We start from the raw sequence: 24,309 nt of genomic DNA on the forward strand, positions 1-24,309 counted from the left end.
GGCTGTAGCAACCATCATACCTGGCAGAAAGACATTTCATCTCCAAATTTGTTGAGTGACTCTCAGAAAGCCTGTCAAAAACATGGTCAATTTTAACCCCAAAATAAAAATAAATAAATAATAAAATTATATTTAGCATAGAGAAAATCCACATCCCATTTTTTTTCTTTGCAATTGTTATAATTGGTGATCTTCCTAAGACTTAAATAATAATATTATGATCAATATGAACAATCATTTGATTGATTGATTGAATGATTGATTGATTGAGCATTTGAATGATTGAGCAATTGAACGATTGATTGAACATTTGATTGAGCGATTGAACAATTGATTGTGCAGTTGATTGATTATACATTTGAACGATCGATTGAGCGATGGTTTGAACATTTGATTAATTTATTGAACGATTGATTGAACGATTCATAGACTGAATGATTGATAGATTGAACGATTGATTGACCATTTGAGCAATCGATTAATTGAATTGATTGAGTGATTGAAGGGTTGATTGATTGAGCGATTGATTAATTTAGCAATTGAACAATTGATAGAGCGATTTATTGATTGGATGATTGATTGAACATTTGAACGACTGATTGATAGAGTGAATGATTGAACATTTGATTAAGTGATTGAATGATTGATTGAACGATTGATTGAACGTTTGAGCGATTGAATAATTCATTGATTGAGCGATCAATGAAAAGGACTGGAAACTACTGGATTGAGGATCTTTAAGCAAACAGGTATTGCGGAGACAGCAGCTAACGACAGAATAATAGGGAAGGAGAAAGAGAGAGAGACACAGAGATAGCAGGCGCCCCAGCTGAATGCCTGAGAAAGCTGCCTTTCGGAGGTCCCATGACGCAGCGGATCTGTGGAAAGGTTGGGTGCGTCTGGTTACAGCTCTATCAGGGCTCCATCAGAGAATGGCAGGATTCGGTATCGCCTTCTAATGTAACAAGGACCATTTGTCTCAGTCACACATCCTTGCAAGTGCCTTGGTGAAGCCATTGATGTCATTCATCTGGCCTGTCCTTGGCTGCTCTTTTCCTTCACTGACAAGCAGCACTCTCAGGTAGCTGGAGGGAGGGAAGAGAGTGTGATAGAGAGACAGAGAGAGAGCGAGAGAGCGAGAGAGAGAGAGGTGGTATAATGCTTTCTCATCAAGGCTAGAATTACCCAGTGTGTTGAGTAATTAATCCATTGCCTTATATACACAAAATCCCACTATTTTACACACACACACACACACACATTTCCAGAGTACTTCACCAGTCACCGAAATGCCAAAAGACTTTTTTTTTTATTTATTTAATCGTAGCTAATTGCAGTTACTATATACTGTTCCTAGCCTGAGTATGTGAGCAATACAGAGCAGAAGCAGAGCTGTATGTTTTTGCCTGGAGCGTTTTTAGTGTCTTATCTCTCGCTCAGATAAGAAGATAGCACGTTAACGGCCCATAATGCAACTGCATGTCAGCAAGAATTCAGCACGTGTTAAACAGTGGACTGTTAGTAGCCTTTTACACTGCTTTTTTTTTTGCACTCCACTGCATTGGTTTCATTGTTTTTCAATGTAAATATGCAGACGTACGTGTTTTATCTTTGCACCTCCCAACTCACAGCTTTTTGTAGCATAATATTGCATTAACATTTTTTCTGACATTTATTAATGTAGGGTAGTTTTCATTTATAAAAATCCAATTGTTCATTACTTTTGTTGTCAGCCACCACTAGTATTTTTGATAATTTTAACAATTTTGTTGAAAATTTTCTGGAAAAAAAACAAACATGTTTTATTAAAGCTTTATGCATTCTTTTTTTAAATCTACACTTTAATGTGGGTAAGTTTTGTAATAAAAAGAAGCTTTTTTTCATAGACTACAAAACATGTAAACAATGCTTTTATCACTTGTTTGTTCTTCTTTTGCCTGTGTTTTAATCAGGAGATTTAATTAGTACTCTTTCTTACATACAGCATTGAAAACACGGAAAGCCAGGAAATTCTGTCAATGCCGGGAAAGCATTGTCTAATAAATAGGATAATTCCGTTAATGGCATGAAAATATTTCATTACTAAAATACATATTATATACAAAATACATCTTACATACATGTAAATTACATAAAACATTCATAAAATGTATCAAAATAATTATTGTTTAAACAGTTTACATTATAAATGTATTAGTTTATGTACAGATATATTATTAAAAAAGCTATAACGATATTGTGCTTTGTTAGTTTATTGTGTGAAATAATAAATAATACATGAACTAATTTAAAGGTGCAGTTTTGTCTTGTACCGGCAACCTCACATCTGGATGACAATAAAATGTATACAGTGCAACTTTATCCTTATTTTAAGAATTATCGAAGCAAACTTTCACAATAGAGCTGTTACAATGAAAATTGGAGCGATCTCAGGGTAGGGAGAATTTGAAAACCTGGAGTAGCGTTTGGAGTGGAGCAAGATCGTAACCATGTCTTGAACATTGAGGGGGAACAAAGTTTTGTTGTTGCTGAATTTTGTCACCTTCAGTTATGAATGACATCATCATTTAGCATATTTTCAGTTAAAAAGTGACGATTTACTTGCATACTTGCATTGTAGAAAGTTGGATCTGATTGGCCATCATTTTGACATTGACGAGCGCTGTTAGATTGATCAGGCAGACCAGCCTAAAAATTTTACTTTTTAAATGGTTTGTCAACAAACAGAGCAGTTCATAACGGAGAACAACAATAAGAAATCATATATCGTATATTGGGGGAGCAATTTGGCCATTTCCAATTATTTAGTGGTATTTTTCCTCAGTGCCTATGGTGGTCACGGCCCTCAAGTGGAGTGATTACGGAGTTAAATATGTAACTGTTTTTCTTTCTTTGAACGAACGTTAGTCAGAGTAGAAAGCATTTTTAAATTGGAAGTAATCCAAATCTTGAGGGAAGTTCTGTTCTGTCATACTTTTCTCTTCCTTGATGTCAGTTGGTAACGAATGTCTGGGAATTTTTCATTATTTTTGTCCCTGAAGTATGTCTGGGTTAGAAACACTCACACACTCCAGTGGTCCATCTTTTGCATGTCATTTTTAGTCTTTTCAATTGAAAATTTTTGACTGAAATATATTAATTGCATTCCCAGGATGGTTGTGGTCCGCATAGTAAAGGCAGTGACTGTGACTGCTTTGACCTTGGAGCCCAGGACACAGCGCTTGTTATGTAAACTGATATGATGGTTAGGAGGGTGACACATTCTGAGCATCCCGGAGACGTTATTGGGGCTGACAGACAGGGCCAGCTGGGGCAGGGGCCGCCGAGCGTGCCCTACTGTACTCTGAAAGACACAACGCGAGGCCGTCCGCCTGCGCAGACAACCAAATAAAACGCAGACGGTTCAAAACAACAATGCTGGTGTCGTCCGATTGAATCAAACAGAACTTGACAAATAGTCTCGAGTGAATAACAAAGAGTTGCGAGTTGGGCGGTTGAATCGGAGGATAAGTAGACGTTTGGGAAGGAAAGGATCGGCTAATGATTTATGTGTGAATGCAGGCTTGGATAAGGAAGGAATAGCTGAGTAAGGAATCAGGCCAGGTGTTTGGTCCGATTCCCCTGAAACGAGCAGAAAAGCAGAGTTGGTCTCTGGGTAAATGGAACGCTTTATCCCTCAACTATCTCAGCAGAGCCACACATGTGTACGAGTACACACACACACACACACACACACACACAAGCCAAGGCAACACGGTATCAACCAGTTAAAGCAGGATATCGCACATATATCAATAGTAATTGCACATAAATATGGGGGGCCGTGGCTAATTTTTTTAGGTGTCAAACAACCAAATTGTACTGCAGTCAGTTCACTTGTTTTCAACATATAATGATTGGCCCTTATAGCCTAGAAGTCTAGACGCACCCTAGCGGCAGCAAATTTAATCTGCCCGCGAGAGTCGTCTAGCAACTCGCAATACCCTTCTGAGCTGTATTCCCCTAACTCTTGACGGGCCAATCACATTGTGTATAGAGTCGGTGGGCGGGGCCATAATGACGACGGCCGAGTTGCGTTTGCGTGCTTCTAGTAAACAAAGAAGCTGGCGAACGGCGGTCTTTCGAATCAGCTTTGACTGCGACTCTGGAAAACTAGGAGTTAAGCTTTTCTCCTGAGAAAAGGACAAAGAACGGCACTGAAGTCATTCGGAGTTCAGAGTTTTGCCGACCGGATACGGCGAATGTTTAATCTATCAACAAGCTCTGTTTCTCCTTCGTTGCTCTGGTTGGTGGTAGCGCTATCCTATCGCGTGCAGAGGGAGTTTGAAAGACAACCGTTTATCCCGCCCCTCGGATTGAGCCCTGTCAATGGTGAGTTTCCAGACCAAACATCTTGATGTGGGTCTGGCTTGTCAGGCTATGGCCCTTATACTTTCCTTATAGATTTCTGTTTTTGGTGTTTGTTTGTTTTACAAACTAACAGTTTGAATTGTAATTTATTTGGTGGTATGTCCAAATAAATTTACCCCAAAATGAAACATAAAAGGAGATATTCTGAAGAATCTTTCAAATATTTTTGTCCATACAAAGAAAGTCAGTGGGGAATTAGAATTAGAACATGGGTACTTTTTTTCCAAAATGTTTTCTTTTGTGTTTCATAGAAGAAGGCAAGTCATTTAGGTTTGGAACAATGGGTGAGTAAATGGTGACACAGTTTTTGGGTGAAATGTCTGCTAAAAGGAATGTTAAATGAGAAAAAGGTAGGACAGGTTGTTTTTTTTTGTTTGTATTTTTTATCCACTGGGATAAAATGTATTGTGAAAAATGGGCATTACATGCCAGAATGCAACAGTGATTTTGCTAAAATGGTGCCTTAATAGCAATTCAGCTACCGGTGACGTCAGTGGATAAGAATTGCGATTACTAAGCTTCTTTAAAAGAATGCACAACAATGAATTGTTGATAGTAAGACCACGTCTTGATGAACAGTGTTATGAATAGGCCAAGATTTAATTAAACGATTAGATTTCGATTCAAAGACTAGTTCTCTGTAGAGTTCATTTTTATTGCCAAGTTTATGGTCATTGAATGTCTTTTTTGAGGTAACTGTACCCTAAAAATATTAAAAGTACAAAGAAGTACAAAGAATGTTTTTGCTTCTTTTTTTATCTTCAATACAAGTTAAGCAATTTTTTACTTTTTTGTTGTGCTAGGTTGAACTGCTTTAAGTCGGTTTAATTAAATGTAAGTTGAAATGAGTTAAACATACAAGTTGAATGTACTTAAATGTTAGGCTGCAACTTTTTTTCTTTTTTTGTGTTTCGTGACGCGTTGTTTACAAGCTGTTTTATTGATGTATTTCCACGTTTACATGAGACAATACAGATTTAGATAAGTTGTACTGTTGTACCGTTGGATGTTTGTTTCATGCTATAAATAGTAGTAAAGCGGAAGAGATGATCTGTTCAAGTGCCGCTTGAACCGCTTGGCTTTGAAGGCGAATGGGGGGTTTAATGGTTGAATTTCTTTATAAAAATGTACAGATTTTGAAAGCTGACTAAGTTTTGTTCATTCAACTAAAAACATCATTGACTAAAAGATCGATTCTTGAGATTTAAGAATTGCTTCATCAGAATGAGGAATGATTAAAGCTGAGAAATCAATCATTTTATCCCAGACCTAGTTAAGAAAGTACATACTCTAGGTTAACTTCTGAAATATACCTGAATCTCATCAACAGCGGCCATTTGAATGAACAACCAAGTAGTATTCAATGCCGCACTGTAATCTAAGCACTTTTGCTTAACCAGACATGTTGGCCTATGTGTTTATCTTTGTCTTTAATTCACTGCACAGTGATTACAGGCTGTACAGTGTATCTCTGCCGAGTGGAACCGCGGGGTGCCGTGGATGGAACATTGTGCAGTCAGGTGTTAGAGACCCAGCTGCAGGTCGGCTCGTCGTGTCCCATTGGCTGTCCATTAGGAAACCCTGCTGGCTTGAAACCCTTCGCTGTAGAAATCAGTCAGTGCTTTCCCACTTGGCCTTAGTCAATCAGGTTTGTGATTGGTGTGTATGGGTGGTTAAATTATTAGGTGGAATCTACTAATTTTCCCCAAGAATAGCAGCTTCCTGATGTCCATTTCTCAATGCTCACTACTTTATTTGGTAGAGCTGGACCGTCAAGACTAAATCATTTTTAATGCTGTCCGAATCAAACATATTACACTGTTGGCACTTTGGCAGTGGACAGGGGTCAGCATGGGCACCCTGACTGGTCTGCGTCTGTGCAGCCACATACGTAAAAAACTGTGTATTCTGACACCTTTCTATCAGACCCAGCATTAACTTCTTGAGCAATTTGAACTACAGTAGCTCATCTATTTGATCGGACCACATGGGCCAGCCTTTGCTCCTCACGTGCATCAATGAGCCTTAGCCACCCATGAACCCTGTCGCTGGTTCACCTCTGTTCCTTCTTAGTATGTATATGATAATGATATGATGGCAATGATACATTAATTCATTAATTTATTTATTTATTTATTTATTTATTTATTTATTTATTTATTTATTTATTTATTTATTTGTGCTACAGCAATACACATTCAGATGGACATTTGTTTTTAAGTTGTTGGATGCTGAAATGAGTTTTTGGCACAAAAACATGTCTTATGTGAACGGACACGAAGAAACACCAGAGGGGTCAGGTAATCTCGAAAAAAGCCTAAATATACACCACTTCCTTAAAACCGATTAATGGACTAGATGTTCAGGCAGCCAGAACTAGTCAGTTTAGAAAATATTTAGTTTTGCACATCTCTAATCCAAAGCCATGACTCTTCTCCCGGAAATACATATTAATGCTGCAATTACAGGTATAAAACATCAGCACCACATGGAAACAGAATTCCCTTGTGCCGTCGAACAAGCTTCTTTGTTGTTGTGCAAAGGTTTTCTGAGTGTGTATATATATATTCATTCCTCTGTGTTTTTTTGTTGTGTCATTCATTGCGCTGGATTGGCTCCCCTGAGAGCTCGATGCAATCTGATTGGTGTTTAAATAAAGATCTCAGCTATAGGAGACTGAAGCTCCCAATCGAAGATTAAATCAGCCATACAAGGCTCAAATTCATGTTGCATGTTAGAGATCAGCGTGGCCTCTCCTGCCCGGCTGGCAGAGCCCCCATTCGTATTCGTAAGCAGTCTGGAAACTGGTTTCAGATGAGGGAAAAAAACATCTTCCGACAGAAAAAAAAACTGCAGGAGCATGACTCCAAAAATGGCTCCTCTGATGTTTCAGCTTCAATGATTCTAAGCCTCAGCGATGTGCAACGTCAAGCGTTGCCACACATGGCATTCGTAAACAAAAATAGACAATGGCGAGCTCTCGCTCAACTGCACAAAATTTCCTGTCATATTATAATGACAGTTTTACCAACAAATGACACATTTAGACCTGGTCTAAATTCCATTTGATGCACCGTATGATTGCGATAATGGCTCCTTATTAAATCGAAGATAAATGTTTATGCATGTGGAAGGTTTGCCTGCGTTTGATTTGTGTTTGTTGGAGCAACACAGCACAGACGGCGCGGTGCAAATGCACCCCTCTCTCTCTCCCTCTCTCTCCGTCTTTCTCGTCTTCCTCTACCTGTCTCTCATTCCCCTGGGATTCAGGTGCACGGTGACACAGCGAGAGGTGGCGTGCCCTGTGGCTCTAGACTTCCTTGCTCCGATGGAAATGCTTTGCCTGTCACTGAGAAGAGGAGGACAGGAGGAAAGAAAGATGGAGACAGACGGAAGAAGAGAGAAAAAGGGTGTCGGGGCAGGGCGGAGGAGAGAGTTTGGCACGCACGCTCCTCTCCACGCAACTTGTCTGTATCGTAACCCCCATCCTTTTGTTCTGTTCCCATGAGCGCAGTCTCTCACGTGCAGCCAGAAAGCTCGTCAATCTCTTGACATAGAGCGCATAAATGAGGGCCAGGGCTGGGCGATATAGCATTATATATATATATATATATATATATATATATATATATATATATATATATATATATATATATATATATATATATATATATATATATATATAATATAAATAAATTCTTATGTGATGTATATCTCACTTCTCGTGTTATATACATTTGCTCTATTCAGAAAAAAAACATAATTTCAACCGGCCTTCCATTGTAGATTAAAAGTCTGAAATACAGTTTTCAACACTTTATTAAATCAATGCATATATATATGGCAGTTGCATTTAGGGGTTAGGTCCTGGTCAAGACAATCTCCTGAACTCCAAACTGAATGTCAGAATGGGAAAGAAAAGTGATTTAAGCAATTTTGAACGTGGCATGGTTGTTGGTGCCAGACGGGCCAGTCTGAGTATTTCAATGTTGCCTCGTCTGATGAGTCTCAATTTCTGTTGAGACATTCAGATGGTAGAGTCAGAATTTGGTGTAAACAGAATGAGAGCATGGATCCATCATGCCTTGTTACCACTGTGCAGGCTGGTGGTGGTGGTGTAATGGTGTGGGGGATATTTTCTCTGCACACTTTAGGCCCCTTAGTGTCATTTGGGCATCGTTTAAATGCCACGGCCTACCTGAGCATTCTTTCTGACCATGTCCATCAGGGATGGAAATTAGCACCCGCCACCAGCCAAATGCGGGTGATTTTGCGTTGTGGCGGGTAAACTCGCTTCACCTACCGGCCACCGTGGCGGGTAAATAAAAATAGGATACTGTTTCCCCTCTTTGTAAACTGTGTTCAGTGAATGCGAGTGCGGCCGCATTATGTATGTCCGAATATGACCGGTCGTTTTCGCCGTCATTACCCGGATGTAGTGCCAGAAGACGCGAATAACTCGCGCGCTGAGAGAAGATCCGTCACTGTCATCCGGAAGCGCGCACCTGTCTCACAGCGCGCAAATATTGAGTTCTCTTTCAAGTCTTGTGCTTAAACGGACAAACTCACACAAAAAGTATGCCAACATGTTCATCTTGATGAGAATTCTAGCAGACATAGTCTGAATATGCCTTAAGTGAACTTTATACAGTCGTGAAAGATGACGCATATCCCTCTATTAGGTCTTAAAGGGGCAGTAGCCTTTACTGCTGTCTGTTTAATGTCAAACAAACGATAAGGACATCACTCACTGCTCTTGATTGAATAGCTTTTGTAAGTTTAATAAGGATTAATCTTTCATTTAAACAGTTAAATATGCAGTTATTTTACATTTGATTACTTTATTACATTTCTGTAGGCTAGTAGACCTGTACATTATTATTTAATGTACACATGAGTGAGATCAAGTTAAACATTTTACTTTGAATTTTATTTTATACTGTTTGATGTTGCAATGTGCTAAATAAATATTTGCATAATTTGTAATTGATTTATTATTTGAAACTTTAATATTAATTAATGCAATTGCAATGCCTTGATTTTTAGTAAAGTTACTCAGTCATAGCATTAGTCATAAATGCAATGGATAATTGGCATAATTTCTTTTAGTGCTTCGGTTTCAGCCAAGAATTTTTATTTCGATGCATCCCTACTGACAATGTTCTGCTCGGTATGTCGTCAACACGCTTCAGAAGATGCCAAAACTAGTAGTTTCATTGTTGGTACTAAAAACCTAAAACTGGAAGCCATAAAAGAATCATCCAAATGCCACATCCAGGTAAAAAAAAAAAAAAAAAAGAGAGAACACAGAGCCCTACTCATTTAATGAAATGTATATCAGTTCATGGTTTGTGTGTGTATAAGAGTGAAAAAATGTCAGTATTTCATTGAGATTTGAGATTAAATAAACAGCTTAAGTATTGTAGAGCTTGTAGTATTAATTTTCACGTACAGTTACACATTGTCGGTTAAAAACAAGAAAGTGGCTGGTAAAAACATTGAGTGGCTGGTAGATTTTGAAATCCACCAGCCACAGTGGCCGGTGGACAAAAAAGTTAATTTCCATCCCTGATGTCCATCCCTTTATGACCACCATGTACCCATCCTCTGATGGCTACTTCCAGCAAGATAATGCACCATGTCACAAAGCTTAAATCATTTGAAATTGGTTTATTGAACATGACAATGAGTTCACTTTACTAAAATGGCCCCCACAGTCACCAGATCTCAACCCAATAGAGCATCTTTGGGATGTGGTGGAACGGGAGCTTCATTCCCTGGATGTGCATCCCACAAATCTCCATCAACTGCAAGATGCTTATCCTATCAATATGGGCCAACATTTCTAAAGAATGCTTTCAGCACCTTGTTGAATTAATGGCACTTAGAATTAAGGCAGTTCTGAAGGCGAAAGTGGGGTCAAACACAGTATTAGTATGGTGTTCCTAATAATCCTTTAGGTGAGTGTGTGTGTATGTATGTATGTATGTATGTATGTATGTATGTGTATGTGTATGTGTATATATATATATATATATATATATATATATATATATATATATATATATATATATATATATATATATATATATATATATATATATATATATATATATATATATATATATATATATATATATATATATATATATATATATATAGAGCTGAACAAAATAAATAGGAAAAGTCACTTGAAGTGAGATGTCTCCTTGCTGCCGACTGGGAAACACTCCTGCTCTGTTCAGCTCCTCCTGTATATGGCATGTCAAAATGCATTTGACTGAGCCAGTTGGGTACATCTAAAAGTACGGTAACACAAGCTGCTGTGTTTGCTGGGAGGGATCTTGAGTTTTGTGTGTGGCACTGAAAAATTAATGGCCTCATACACAAACAAACACACAGATGCATGCATGAGTTCACTCCTGAAAGCTGCCCAAAGGCAAGCAGCCAGCACTGGGTCGAACCCGCCACTTCAGCGATTTACAGGAGCAACAAGAGGAAAAGAATGAGAAGTTTGCTCCTCTCTCTCTCTCTCTCTCTCTCTCTCTCTCTCTCTCTCTCTCTCTCTCTCTCTCTCTCTCTCTCTCTCTCTCTCTCTCTCTCTCTCTCTCTCTCTCTCTCATATCCTTATCTCCTCTGATCTTCTCAGCTCTCTGGTAGTCTCAAGTGACGGTGGATCATGGCGGCGGACTGTGATTAAACGCGAGGAATTAAACGGGAAGCACAAACAAACATGCGCACAGGCTAACAAACAAACCCACGTGATCAAGCGCCTGTCTCTACATGGGTCTGCGAACTTGAAACCAGCTCTATGTTGCTTGGTTGTAATTTTTTTTAAGCATTCATACCATTTAAATGGGTTTCGTGACATTGTCACATGTGATCTCTCAGCCCCAGCATGTCACATGCAGCTAGCGAGGAGGTAATAGCTACACATGCTAAAATCCCCAAACAAATGTATGCTTTTGCCTCTGTGTGGGAGGAATATGGCCTTCTTTCTGCTGAAACTTACTTTTTTATGTTACTTGGCAAAATCTAAAATATCTGAGATTTAGAATATTCTTGCAACAAAACACGCTAATCAAACAGAAGCTAGCAGATTCCGCAAACTGACATATTTTCTTAAACCTTTACTTAACCAACCCGAATAGCACAAGAGGTTTGTGTCGTACCGCAGAGGACGCTTGGATAATGTACATGGGCTACGTTATTTACAGAAACAATCTGGAACAGCAGTAAAACATTTCAGAGGAATTTGATTAAAGTGCCGTTTGTCCGTGTTCTCTGGCCTGAAGGACCGTTGTTAATCTGGCTGTAATGTGGTTCTTTGCGCAATTCCAGCATGGCTGTCCAATCACTTACATAATCCCCTGCCATGAGCCCACTGGCTTGCGTCATTTGGTCACTGACAGCTGTCAACACACAAGCACATTAGCAACCTCCTACACACACACAGTGCAGGCCCATGGAAATGCCGCATTTAAAGGTGCAGTATGCAATTTTTGCGCTACAAAAGATACCACACGGACTGTTTTCAGTCAAGTTTCACTGTTCGCACAAGTAACTGCATCCCAAACTCATGCCTTTGGTTGAGCCAAATGTTGTTATAAAGTCAGATCAATCAAGCAGATATGTTTTCCGCAAATGGTGTTCAAATTAAACACTGTAGTTTTAAAAAAAACCTAGCGTATTTTTAATGGCCCTTCACATACACATCATACATCACTTTCTGCACTCTCATTGGAAGTCACATCACTGCTCATTTGCATACAGTTTAATGCTATTTAATTTAAAACTGCAGTGTGTGATATTTATGAGGGTCTATTGACAGAAATGCGATATAATATACATACAGTTACTATGTTTTCAGTGGTGTACGAAGACTTTACATAATAAACCATTATGTTTGTATTACCTTAGAATGAGCCATTTCTATCTACATACACCACGGGTCCCCTTCCAGTGAAGTCGCCATTTTGTGCTGCCATGTTTCTACAGTAGCCCTAAATGGACAAACTTCTCTACAGAGCACTAGCTATTCTCTGCTGACTCAGACGATGACATCTTTCTCCTGTGTTGGCCACCGTAGCTTCTCTGAGTGCTTCAAAAGGAAGGGGTGAGCGGTAGGCGTTTGCAATTCGCAACCTCACCACTAGATGCCACTAAAATTTACACAGTGCACCTTTAAGCCAAAAGTAGTTTTGGGTTTTTATGAGTTCACTAGATGCATTCAATGCTTGCAATTTTTGCGCTAATTAGTTTGACCCACAAGGTGGCGACACTGTCAAAAAAGAAACAACAACAACATATGGATACATTGACATTCATTTGTGAGGCGCACAAGCCTTTCAAAGCATACTCCTTTGGCCTTGAGTGCGGAAATCCGCATTTGGTGCATCATTTCACTCACATCATTCATTAATTATTAGTGAACAACTTTGAATCTGTTTGAAAGTGGAAACGCTAATAGATTTGCTGAAAAATAGCATTGGCTATGTTTGGTGTACTAGTGTAATGGGTTAAGCTCTCAGCTTTATGAATATGTGTCTTTAAAGCATAAGCAGATAATCCTAATCCCACCAGGTTATGTCAACAATCCAACAATTCAGCGAGATTTTAGCCCAGAGTGGGAATAACTAGAGGCATTTTGTGCTGATTTGCATGCAGGAGGAAATGTGCCACAAATGCGTTGTTAGCGCTTTGGCCTATCGCTAGTCACGTAGCTTGATTTTCAGCACGCCAGACAAACAATATCACTGACGTCTGTGTGCAGAAATGGAGACTAGGATGTTTTAATACTGCTGAAGAGAAAAAAAGCCATATCATTTTGTATGCGCAGACAGGAAGGAGCACTCTGGTGAAGTTAGCGCTCAACCCTCCCCCACTAGCCGGCTCCTGGAATCCTCCATTAGCGAGTGAACATTCCTGAATATTTCACACGCCTTCAATATATTGTGTCAACATCACACTTTTCGCCTCACTCCGAACGAAGCTCCTCAGGTACAAATGAGGAGAGAGCCCTTTTAAGAAGCGCTCAGCATGGAGAACGAGCGCCTTTGTGATGCTGATGTCAGCGCTAATGCACTAAAGAATACAGCGACTGTGACAGTTAGCGCTGAGGCATTAGCACGCATTATGGTGAAATTATTATTGTCTCTACTTTTTGATGAGCAACATTGTGCTTAGGTTTTCATTCCTTTGCAGTTTTGTCAAGAAAGACTTGGATTAAAGTGCGAATGTGTTCCAATGTTAGCAGAGGAAACAGTGAGTGACAGTCAAGGTTTCAATTAGCAAAATAAAGGAATCTCTTAATTTGCTACAGTATATTAACTGCCAAAATTCATTAACTTTGATACAATCACTTAGATTTTAGTCTGCTAGCATGTGACTTTAAAAAACAATTAGTCATACTGAAGTTTCACGCAAATTACATTACATGTTGATAGTGTAGCCTAGCAAATTAGCCTAGCCTGTAATTTAGCAACGTGCTATTAGCTGAAAAGTGTCTTTCACATTCATATTTTTTCCTTTTCCATTCTAATATATTATTATTACCAATTATTTGTTATGTTAAACTGATTCAAATGCAGTAGCCTAAATACAGAAGCTAAAAGATGCTAAAATGTGGGACAAGCTACATCCTGCATAGATATTATACAGAATACAGCTCTTTCCCCCTTAAATATCAGACGATCTTGTGCGTCCTTAAACGTGAGACAGATTATTTCTATGTTTTGCAGTTGTGTCGCAGGATGGCTAAGCAGTCTCAGAGAGCCGTACTGTCACGCTATGCTATGAAATATGGCCTCAGTCTGAATTTATGTGCATGAACTATGTGCCGTACCAATTAAAATGGCCATTTGGTGAGCAAGTGACAAGTGTGTTTGATGTTAGCAGAATCGGAGGGGCTTCTGTTAGCAAGAGCAGGGGCTTGTCTCCCATGAGGTCTGATTTGAGGGCTTTAAAGGGCATGGCAGAGACGGGGCCTGATTGCGATTGGGACATAGAATGAGAGAGAGGGATGGAGGGCGATAGACGGTGAGAAAGATAGCATTAGCAGAGAGAGGGGACAGCAAAGTGACACGTCACTCCTCCTCGGGGCTCTGTCTCGCTGTCAGCTCTGACTCAGTGACCTTGAAGTGGGCTCCAGGAAGTCACAACAGAGCGGACCCAACTAACAAGCTGCATCAGATTTGCTCTTTGCTGCCACACATTTCAATGTAGGCGCAATGGGAGTCATTTAATGCAAGGGTTTGATCTTTGACATTACCATTGCCCTGTGCCCTTTTACTGTGCATTTTTTATTTGCGTAACTGTGTGTGTGTTGTGTGTCTGTGGCATGTTTTATGTTGCCTGTAGGCTGAGACCATCTTGACCAGCCACAGTATATGACATGAACGCAGTCTGATACGCAGTATCAGTCCAATTTTGTCTGTGATGTGATAAACATCTGGCTTTATCATCTATGTGGTATATTTATTTGAGTAAAAAATATCTAATAATATTTTTTTTATTAAGCATACTGTGATTTTAATAATAATAATTATTATTATTATTAGTCACAGTATGCTTTCTAAAGGGTTAATGTGTTTAGATGAGAATTGTCTAATTTTTATGATGTGATTTAAAGCAAACAATTTATATTATGAACTCTCTAGAAAGCATATTGTGAATTTAAATTATTTTATTATTTTCATTATTATTATTGTTAAGTCACGGTATGTTTTTTAGGATTTACAGTGTGTTTAATAATAGTAATATAATAATTGCTAATAATTGTTACTAATACTAATAAATACTAATATAATAATAATTAAAATCGCAATATGACTTCATATAATAGTACAAACAATGTATTTAAATAAGAAAATTGTCTACTACTAAGAATTATAATATAGTAACAATATATTAATATATGTGCTCTCTTAAAAGTATATTGTGATTAATAATAATAATAATTATTATTATTAAGATAGTATACCATCTAAAGGACTAACAATGTGTGAATATTGTCTAATATTATTATAATAATATTTATTATTATTGTTATTATGAATTCTTTAGAAAGCATAGCAATTGTATTATTATTAATGACTTTTTATTATTAGTAATGACGTTTTTAGTCATTGTGATCTTTATAAAGCATACTGTGCATACTATTTTGTTTAATAATAATAATAATAATAATAATAATAATAATAATAATAATAATAATAATAATAATAATAATAATAATTATTATTATTATTATTATTATTATTAAGTCAGTGTATGTTTTCTAAAGGGTTAAGAATATTTAACAGTATTAAATAAATATATATAAACAGTATTTATATGAGAAATGTGTGGCATTTACATAGTACTATGATTTTAACATGGTAGTATGTCCAAAAAATATAGTAATACCATAGTATTTTTTCTCCTAAAGTTATTCAGTTATCCAGTGTTGGCAAATAGCACCCTGTAAACATGAGGAACTGTTCGAGCAACTGAATATCTCGCAGTGTGTGTTATTAGGCGAGTGTGTTTGTACTGGAGCTGGATGAATTACTCCCCATCCTAATCTTGCTGTGAGGATTTTTTTCAGCAGAACAATTTTGGTTTAGCACTCTCCGTAGACAAAGGAAGCTCCGATCCAGCACAGCAACCCGCAGCGTGAGCCAGGCTGGAGACAAAGAGCTTTGTGAGTGTTTCATGTGGAGGCCTGGCGAGAGGGAGAGCAGAGCGAGAATTTGCGCCAGGCAGGACCCAAACCCAAGTGCCCGGCGCAGCGTTATGCCCTCTTCACTTCCTGCGCCTTCGACTGATGTGGCACGAGCTTCGTCAGCAAGTGTACCTGCTTCTCTCTCCGGCTAAAACGAAGGGCCCTCTGAGCAGCGCCTAGGGAGCGAGTCAGATAGGATTGCGGCGGCTGGCCCTGCAGGCTCGAACCTGCGGCCCGGTAGTCTGTGATGCCAGCAGTTTGGAGGCGCAAGCCGCTTCAGCCTGTAGGGCAGAACGTGGAAGCCTGGGAAAGACTGTACTCGCAGCCCTAGACTGCCACCTACTGGCAGGGGCCTGGTATTGCCGCTTCTCTCCTGGACCTCAACCACAGCCAGCCTTAATTACAGCATGCTTCAGTTGTTGTGAGTGCATGTCAGAACAAATTATGTAAGTAATGAGGCTGAAAATGCTAAAGGAGTAGGAACACACTGGCGCGCTAATGCTCATGCCGAGAGAACACAAAAACAAACAACAGAGTGCACTGGCCGTGATTCTTTTTTTCTAATGCAACAAAAAAAAGATGATTATGGTTTCCTAATTATAAATTAATTTTAAAAAAGCAGATCTGCCAATTCCTATACAGATACTCTCCTGAGGAGAGCAACGGTTTATATCAGCGATCGCCACGATGTACGGGCTAATGTGCAGTTTACAGACATGTTGACCGAACGGACGGCGTACCGGCTGTGAGCGTACCGGGTAGTGGATCAGCAGCGCAAAGCTGAAAGAGAACGAGAGAGAGAGAGGGGGAGACCCTTGGCCACGCCGATGGGACGTTGACATTATCCAGATGACACAACGGGAGCTGGAAGGCAGATGATGAAATGGGCCGCGGCGGATGCATCGCTCAGTGGTGGCAATTTGATGCGTGCAAATTAATTCCGTATGATTGGATTTATAAGGTTCACTAAAATATTATCGAGCCACAGTATTTTGGCTGGAGGTAGGCAAGTAGCTGCGGGGAACTTTGGCTCGGGATCTAAGAGAACTAGAGGGAGCAATTTCTGTCAAGTAGAAATAAAATGCTTAGGCTACATTAAACAGTGACTGTTCAGCTGTAATCCGGCTAAATATAGAGTGAAGCTCTTGCGTGGTAAGGTCTATTTTGCAATGGCCAGAGGTTTGGTTTGGGTCCTTTGATGTGATTACATTGCCGTGGCCTTTACTTTGAGACGTCTGACTCTTTTAAGCAACTTGTGGCAGGTTTTATCTGTCGGAATCGATGTCAAGTTCACAAGTGTACTTCTGTGAAGGAATAGTTCATCTTTTATGTCATTCCAGAACTGCGTGACTCTTTCTGTCGTGGAAGACAAAAGGAGATGTTTGGAAGAATGTTCAAGCTGCTCATTTCCATAGAATGAAAGTGAATGGGGACTAGGGGCTGTCAAGCTCCTAAAAAGCACTTCTTATATTCCATCACCTCTGAAGTTATCTCATTAACATTCACGTATATTCGAGTATGATGTGTCAAACCATATCTTCCTAGGCTTGACATCAATAATACAATCTAAACCTTATAGCTCAGAGATTTTTCCTCAAATACTCAAGCCGCCTTGTCAAATTTTCTTTGTATCAACGCTAGGGCTCTTGGACTGAACTGCGTCTCAGAGGTGGTAAAACTGCTTGGTGGTTTTTAAATCGAACAGGCAGCTTTGAAGCAGTATTCCAGTGGCGGAAAAGGTCCAGTCGTGTGGTAAAGTGTTGGGTTTCTCCCGATATTACTGCCCAAAGGCTCAGCGGGCAAACAGTGGTGATTTATTACGATTCCATTTGTTTCTAAGTCACAGCTTGACATCACGATTGGCATGCTTTTTGAGGGTTTTCTGTTTAAAGTCAGAATGGCCTCCTCCAAATACGCCACAACCGAGGGCGGCAGCGACGTGACGCGTTTGAAGCTCGGCGCCGTTTCATGTCGCAACATGCAGCCGTGGAGGAGGTGTTGCGTGGTGACTGGTGACAGTGAAAAATCCTGACAGTATCTTCTCTCTTTTCTTTTCTCCGCAGCTCAAATCGAAATAATTCCCTGCAAGATCTGTGGAGACAAATCATCAGGCATCCATTATGGCGTGATAACGTGTGAGGGCTGCAAGGTAAGAAGCCAAACAACCCTGTCAGCGTGCGTGTGTGACAGAGAAAGCGGGAAAAGCCAACAAATGAGACATTCTGGAAAATAACAGAGAAGTTGCTTTCAGATTATTGTCTATCTAAAGAAGAAACAACTACTATTGTGGTTACAGGACAGTTCTTCACACGCCTGAGTCTTAATAGCTCGCCTAGTCAGTTTGAAATGTTGCTAAAAACGGCACAATTACAATACGACAACAATATAATCCCTTTGTCTTGTTTTTCTTTGTCATCTTTGCTGCACTTGACTTTTTTTTTTAATAAAACCGTCAAACCAGGAAGCGCTTTGGATCACAGCACGTCGTTAGCAGTTTTGCAACCCCCCCCGTTCTTTCCCACCGAAGCTCCTCTTTTTGTGCATTTTTCAAACACGCCGTCCACTCAGCAAAGAGGAATTTTGTGCTTATTGTGTATTCCTGTTTGCTGCCTGTCACCGGAGCGACTCGTTAGCATTCCGCGAGCAGGCTCGGCAGAAATGAACGTGCGGACGCGGCTCCTGAACGCAGTGTTTTTGTTTTTTTGTTTTTCCCGCACAACAGACAAGACTCTCTGCTCAGCATCTCCCTCCGTCACTCACTCGGCGGCAGGAACACGCGAGCCTGAAGAATAAACTGCTGAAATGTATCTTTAATGGTTACTAATTACTCGAGGCACAGAGACATTTAATGATATGTGCGAGCACAACGCTCCGGCCCATAAATCATAGCATTATTAAGGAGCGCTGCTTGTCACCGGCAGTCCTACCCCGCTTTCATAATGGCTGCCATTAGAAAGCAACTTGGCAGCTGTCAGCTGTTTTCTAGTAATTAAACAGCCAATGAGCAACTAATTAAGACATATGTGTATGGAGCTGTGGAGTGGGGTGTGTTAATGACGAGCTGGAATCAATTCATTAAGTCAAAAGGATGAGAAATCAACTCAACGTGGGCGCCCACTCCTTCCCCCTCGAGCCAGCCACCAGGTTCGGGCTCTGTTATTCAACATTAATAACCTCGCGCAAACACGCCATTATTTACGACCTTTCTCACCCGTCTCTGAACTAGCCGTGCCAATTGTTAATGAGGAAAAATACTCGTTCCAAACTGCTTTTTATAGATACCGCGTTGCTCAGATGCATCTTAACTAAAGGGAAACACGTCTATATGATCGCTGCCACCATCTGTTCAGAGTTTGCCACAGAAATGTTGTTTTTATGAGCGCTTCATGTGGTTTTAAAGTATAGATGCCATACCTGTCAAGTATCCCGTTTTGGCCGGGAAAGTCCCGTATTTTACCCTTCTTTCCCGCCGTCCTCCCGTATTCGTATTTTCCCGTAAATCTCCCGTATTTTAAACTGCGCTATTAAAAAAATAATAATACCGGAGTAAAAAAACCAAAAAAAAAAAATTCCAATCTGAGCTCTGTAACTAGCCTCGCGATAACTTCCATCTGCACTAGCCTACAGGTGGCCGTTGTCGCGAGGTTATAGTGTGTGAGGTCAGATGATGACGAGTGACAACGCGGGGAAAAACAAAACAGACCCAGAGACGGATGATGGACGTAACTAACGATAGAGACGGAAGGCACTCCTGCCAACAAACCCAAACCCTGTGTAAATACCGTGATCAATGGGACAGCGAATTTAATTTTCTGAAGAGGAGCAGGTGGGGGACAGTCACGCGTTTTGTAAGTTTTGTAAATGCGTCTCATCATGTGCGACAGCGGAAGATCTTTTAAAGTGACAGTAATCACTTATAATGACAATGTAAAGAACAAAAGTAATTGCTCACTAAATACTGTATGCTCTGCTCTTGAGTAAATAACTTCAGCAACGTTACCTTTAGTAAGGATTAATCTATATATAATTTATAACTTATGCAGTGCAAACTGATAACAATTTATGTACATTTCCCACTTGAGAAGTTGTTATACAGGTAGGAAGAGCACAGGTACAAATAAAATGTATTATTACTATTATGGGTTTATGTGAGGATTTAACCCCCCCCCCCCCCCCATCCCGGATTTTGGTACCCAAAAGTTGACAGGTATGATAGATGCATGTCCGCCGCCAGGTTAAGGTCAATTCAGTTGATTTGCTAACATAAATACATGGCGAAGATAAAGGAGGTTCAAAATTGCTAGAATAATTTGTGTTAGTTTAGAGGCGTAAATTAGAACTTATTTGAACTTATATATATAGATATATATATAAAATGTTATGTGCAGGCAAGGATATATCATTTTCAGCTGTTAGTGCAAATAAAAAAAGTATTATTATTATTATTATTACTGTAAAGAATTTAACCCTTAATCGCAAACCTTAGGTCTTTAGTGACCCGGGACTTCATTCACTACCCTCCTTCTCATTAATTTTTTTTTAAGTTAGACATCATCCTTCTTAGTATTCCTCAATCAATTTATTATAAACAATATAACAAGGAAAAAGTCATACAATTATAAAAGAGTGCCTGTTTTCCCATTATTATTTTTACTGTATAGGGTCACTAATGACCCATGGTGTGTAAGTGTACTTATATTTTGTCTGCACAGCAACAATTGAATCTTTAATTACTGAATATGTCTGATACACAATGATGAAGTGACGTTTCACTTAAAGTTACAGCAGGCAGAAAACAAAAGAATAGAAAGCATCATCAGCAAAACTTGAAATGGCTCAGAGATTTACTGCAGAGCAACTGTCACTTGATGGCGGATCTGGTGAAGAAGCTGTCAGTCATCAAAATATTGATTTTGAAGATGTTGAAAATGATAGTTTTGAGGATATGTTTGAGATGATGTATGTGAGCCAGTTGCTGAATGTACTGAAATGAGCTCAGTGATGACAGTAATCACAGAAATGACAGTGATGATGGTATAAAACATCTGCTCAAACTGAACCCGTCCAAGCTCCAAAAGGAAACAAAATATGCTTTTTTATTCTTCTGTAATTGTTATTCTAATATCAGGAAAGTTTTATATTATCGCGACAGGTAGAAATCCGTGTAGATATAGATCCGGGTCGTTAAAGACCCAAATATGTAAGAATGATTGGCGAAACATTTATGCATTTAATGGTTACTTTTGAGCCCTGCATGGGTTAACTCTCTCTCGCTCTCTCTCCGGCCGTCTCTCGGGCCTGTAGGGTTTCTTCAGGAGGAGTCAGCAGAGCAATGCTGCGTACTCATGCCCGCGTCAGAAGAACTGCCTGATTGACCGCACCAGCCGGAACCGCTGCCAGCACTGCAGGCTGCAGAAGTGTCTGGCCGTGGGCATGTCACGTGACGGTAAGTTCGTGTCCAGTACAGCAGGCACCAGAGGGAGAACAGAGTCTCCACAGATACAGAACATTAAATGCATGCAAAATACAAAACAGAGCAGCTTGTAAAGTGAACGTACAAACCTGACAGTGAGTGTTTTTAGTTACAGTTTGAGAATACAAACTTGATTGCAACAACATAATGGAAAACCTTTTAACAATGTCCAACAGTGACATACATGCATAACAGGATTCACCTGTGATTTATTTATTTGATGCATTTTCATGTTAATTAAAATAATAATAATAATAATAATAATAATAATAATAATAATAATAATAATAATAATAATAATAATAATAATAATAATAATAATAATGAAAATGAAAATCAAATAAATTCATCAAATAAATAAATCGCAAATGAAACATCTGATGCACGTATGTCTCTGTTGGACATTGTTGAAATGTTTTCCATGTATTATACTGAAATGTATTTCCATAACAGTGTCATTTCCATGTCAAATGATATGGTATGTTTAATAGCATTCTTTGATGGAAATTATATTGTCATTTTATCTTTTTTTGCCGAAATAAATATAATTTTTTGAATAAAATGACTAAAAAAAGCTCATTGGAAATTCCATATAATTGTAGGCCTGGTTTCAGAGATAGGGCTTTGATTAAAGTTGCACTATGTAGTATTTTTGCAGCCACTAGGCCAGTGTTATATATTTTGTTCAGTTGAGTTCTTACAATATCCTAAATGTATCCAACTATTTGTAAATTGTGAGATATTGCTATTTTAACCAAGGAGCCGGGACGTCTGAGGGAGTCGCCTGTCAATTGCGTCATATCTGCGTTACCCTCAGTTTCCGCTTTACGCTTTAGTCTTAGCAGTGTGAACAAGTGTCACAGTGGCTGCAGAGCGAACGCACAGAGTAACGTCATGACATCATTTTAAACACACTTAAATGTATCTAATGGTAAACAGAGCTGCGTTACCTTAGCCTGACAAGCCAGACCCACATCAAGATGTTTGGTCTGGAAACTCACCATTGACAGGGCTCAATCTGAGGGGCGGATTGAGTAATTGGGCTGTAAGGTGAAGACCATGTCTCAAGATGCTGTGCTCAAACTTGTCATCAAACTACACCTTTGTTTTGAAGAGACGACCTCTAGCAGACGGAAAATGTACATATTGTAGCTTTAAAACAGGATTAGGCCTCAGTTCAATTAGAACAAGTAGCTTTTATAAACATGCCTTAGAAAGAAGAAAAAAAACATTACTGGGGTGAATCTTGAGATAAAACAATGGCACTGACGTATTTTAAGATATGTCAAGTTTATGTACTATTTGTAAATTTCTTTCAGTTAAAACAGCTCAAACATGCATTTAATTCTGGGACTAGTCTTAAGCCGTGTCTGTGAATCCGGTGGAAAAGTTGTTCCTACCAAAATTTCTCAGCAGCTCACACTTATATATAGACAGCCTATTCAACGCTCATTTCACATCCAAATAGATGAGACGATCATAACCAAAGTAATATATTCTATATTTAAATATAGAAATACATGCGGTACATGAACAAAAACATTTTAATGGTCAGGAAAAAGAAGTACATTGAAAGTATATTGAGGACTTAAAGGAAAACAATTAAGTGGATAGTGTAATAGAAAATGTTTAGTCCTTTACTACTTCTATTCAATCCTTACCTTTGTCTCCGGTCTTGCCATGTCATTTAAGTAGAGTACCTGTTCTGTAGTCAGCGCCCTTTACTCATTAATTTTTTACCAAACTTGTGACAAGATGAATTTAAGAGGCAGTTGTTGCTCTGGACTGCGGGGCATGCTCAGTCAGAGTGGAGAATCTGACAGCAAGTAGCTTTTATTAAATGAGCGTCATTAAAGCAGGCTCATTAAAGCCAATGCAGGTGAGCCGCATTACCGGGTGCACAGGTGAGCGTGTGTGTGCGCGCGTATGTGTGTGCGGAGGCCCCCTGCTGGGCCTCCGGCTGGGCTGTGTGACTACGGCCCGTGACAGGAGGATGAAATCAGGCCAGGTCTTCCGAGTCTACCGGGCTGCTCTCTCGCACACAACCAGGACAGGCAAGGTGACTTCTGACTTCACTCCGACTGAAGCTCACCAGTCCCCATCTGCCTTCCTTACACGGGGACAGACACACAGAGCGTACCCAGACACACACATGTCTGCGACAACATCAAGCCTCCACTCAATCTCATTCATACGCCTCAAATTCAGAGCCGGCCCTTTCTAAACACCTCCCTCATGTTCTCATGTCTTGTCTCATTTACTCCTCTTTATTCTCTTCTCTTCTCCTCTCGTCTCCTCTCCTCAAGTCTCATTTTGTATCCTCTGCTCTCTTTTAGTTTCATCTCCTCCTTTCTTCAAATATCATTTGGTCTCCCTCACGTTTAATCTAATTTGCTTTCCTCTTGTCTCGTTTTCTCTCATCTCAGCTCCTCCCCTCTCATCAAATCTCATTTATCCTTCTCTCATCTTTCTTCAAATCTCCTTCTTTTGTCTCATCTCCTCTCCCATCGTCTGATGTCTTCTTTTCTCGTCTCCTCACATCTCTACTATTTTTGCCAAATCTTCTTTCTATCCAAATCTCATTCTCTCAATGTTCTTATGTCTCACCTTCTCTTCTCCTCTCCTCAAGTCTCAATTGATATCATCTGCTCTCGTTTTATGTCCCCCTTTCTTCAAATATCCCTTTCTCTTTACTCTCCTCTTATTTTGTCTCATTTCTTCT

At 39.5% G+C, this 24,309-nt stretch overlaps 1 protein-coding gene across 2 annotated transcripts in view; it reads left to right on the forward strand.

The window, feature by feature from the left end:
- The window catches only part of roraa (RAR-related orphan receptor A, paralog a), a 408,755-nt gene that overhangs the window by 362,741 nt on the left and 21,705 nt on the right, over positions 1-24,309 (forward strand). For both annotated transcript variants that reach the window (XM_067435691.1, XM_067435692.1), the window contains 2 exons: positions 18,178-18,263; positions 21,419-21,560. In XM_067435691.1, the coding sequence (XP_067291792.1) occupies positions 18,178-18,263; positions 21,419-21,560 (228 nt within the window). The remainder of the gene's footprint in view (positions 1-18,177; positions 18,264-21,418; positions 21,561-24,309) is intronic.

This window comes from Pseudorasbora parva, chromosome 25 (assembly GCF_024679245.1).
Source record: "Pseudorasbora parva isolate DD20220531a chromosome 25, ASM2467924v1, whole genome shotgun sequence".
In the NCBI taxonomy this organism is placed as follows: Eukaryota; Metazoa; Chordata; class Actinopteri; order Cypriniformes; family Gobionidae; genus Pseudorasbora; species Pseudorasbora parva.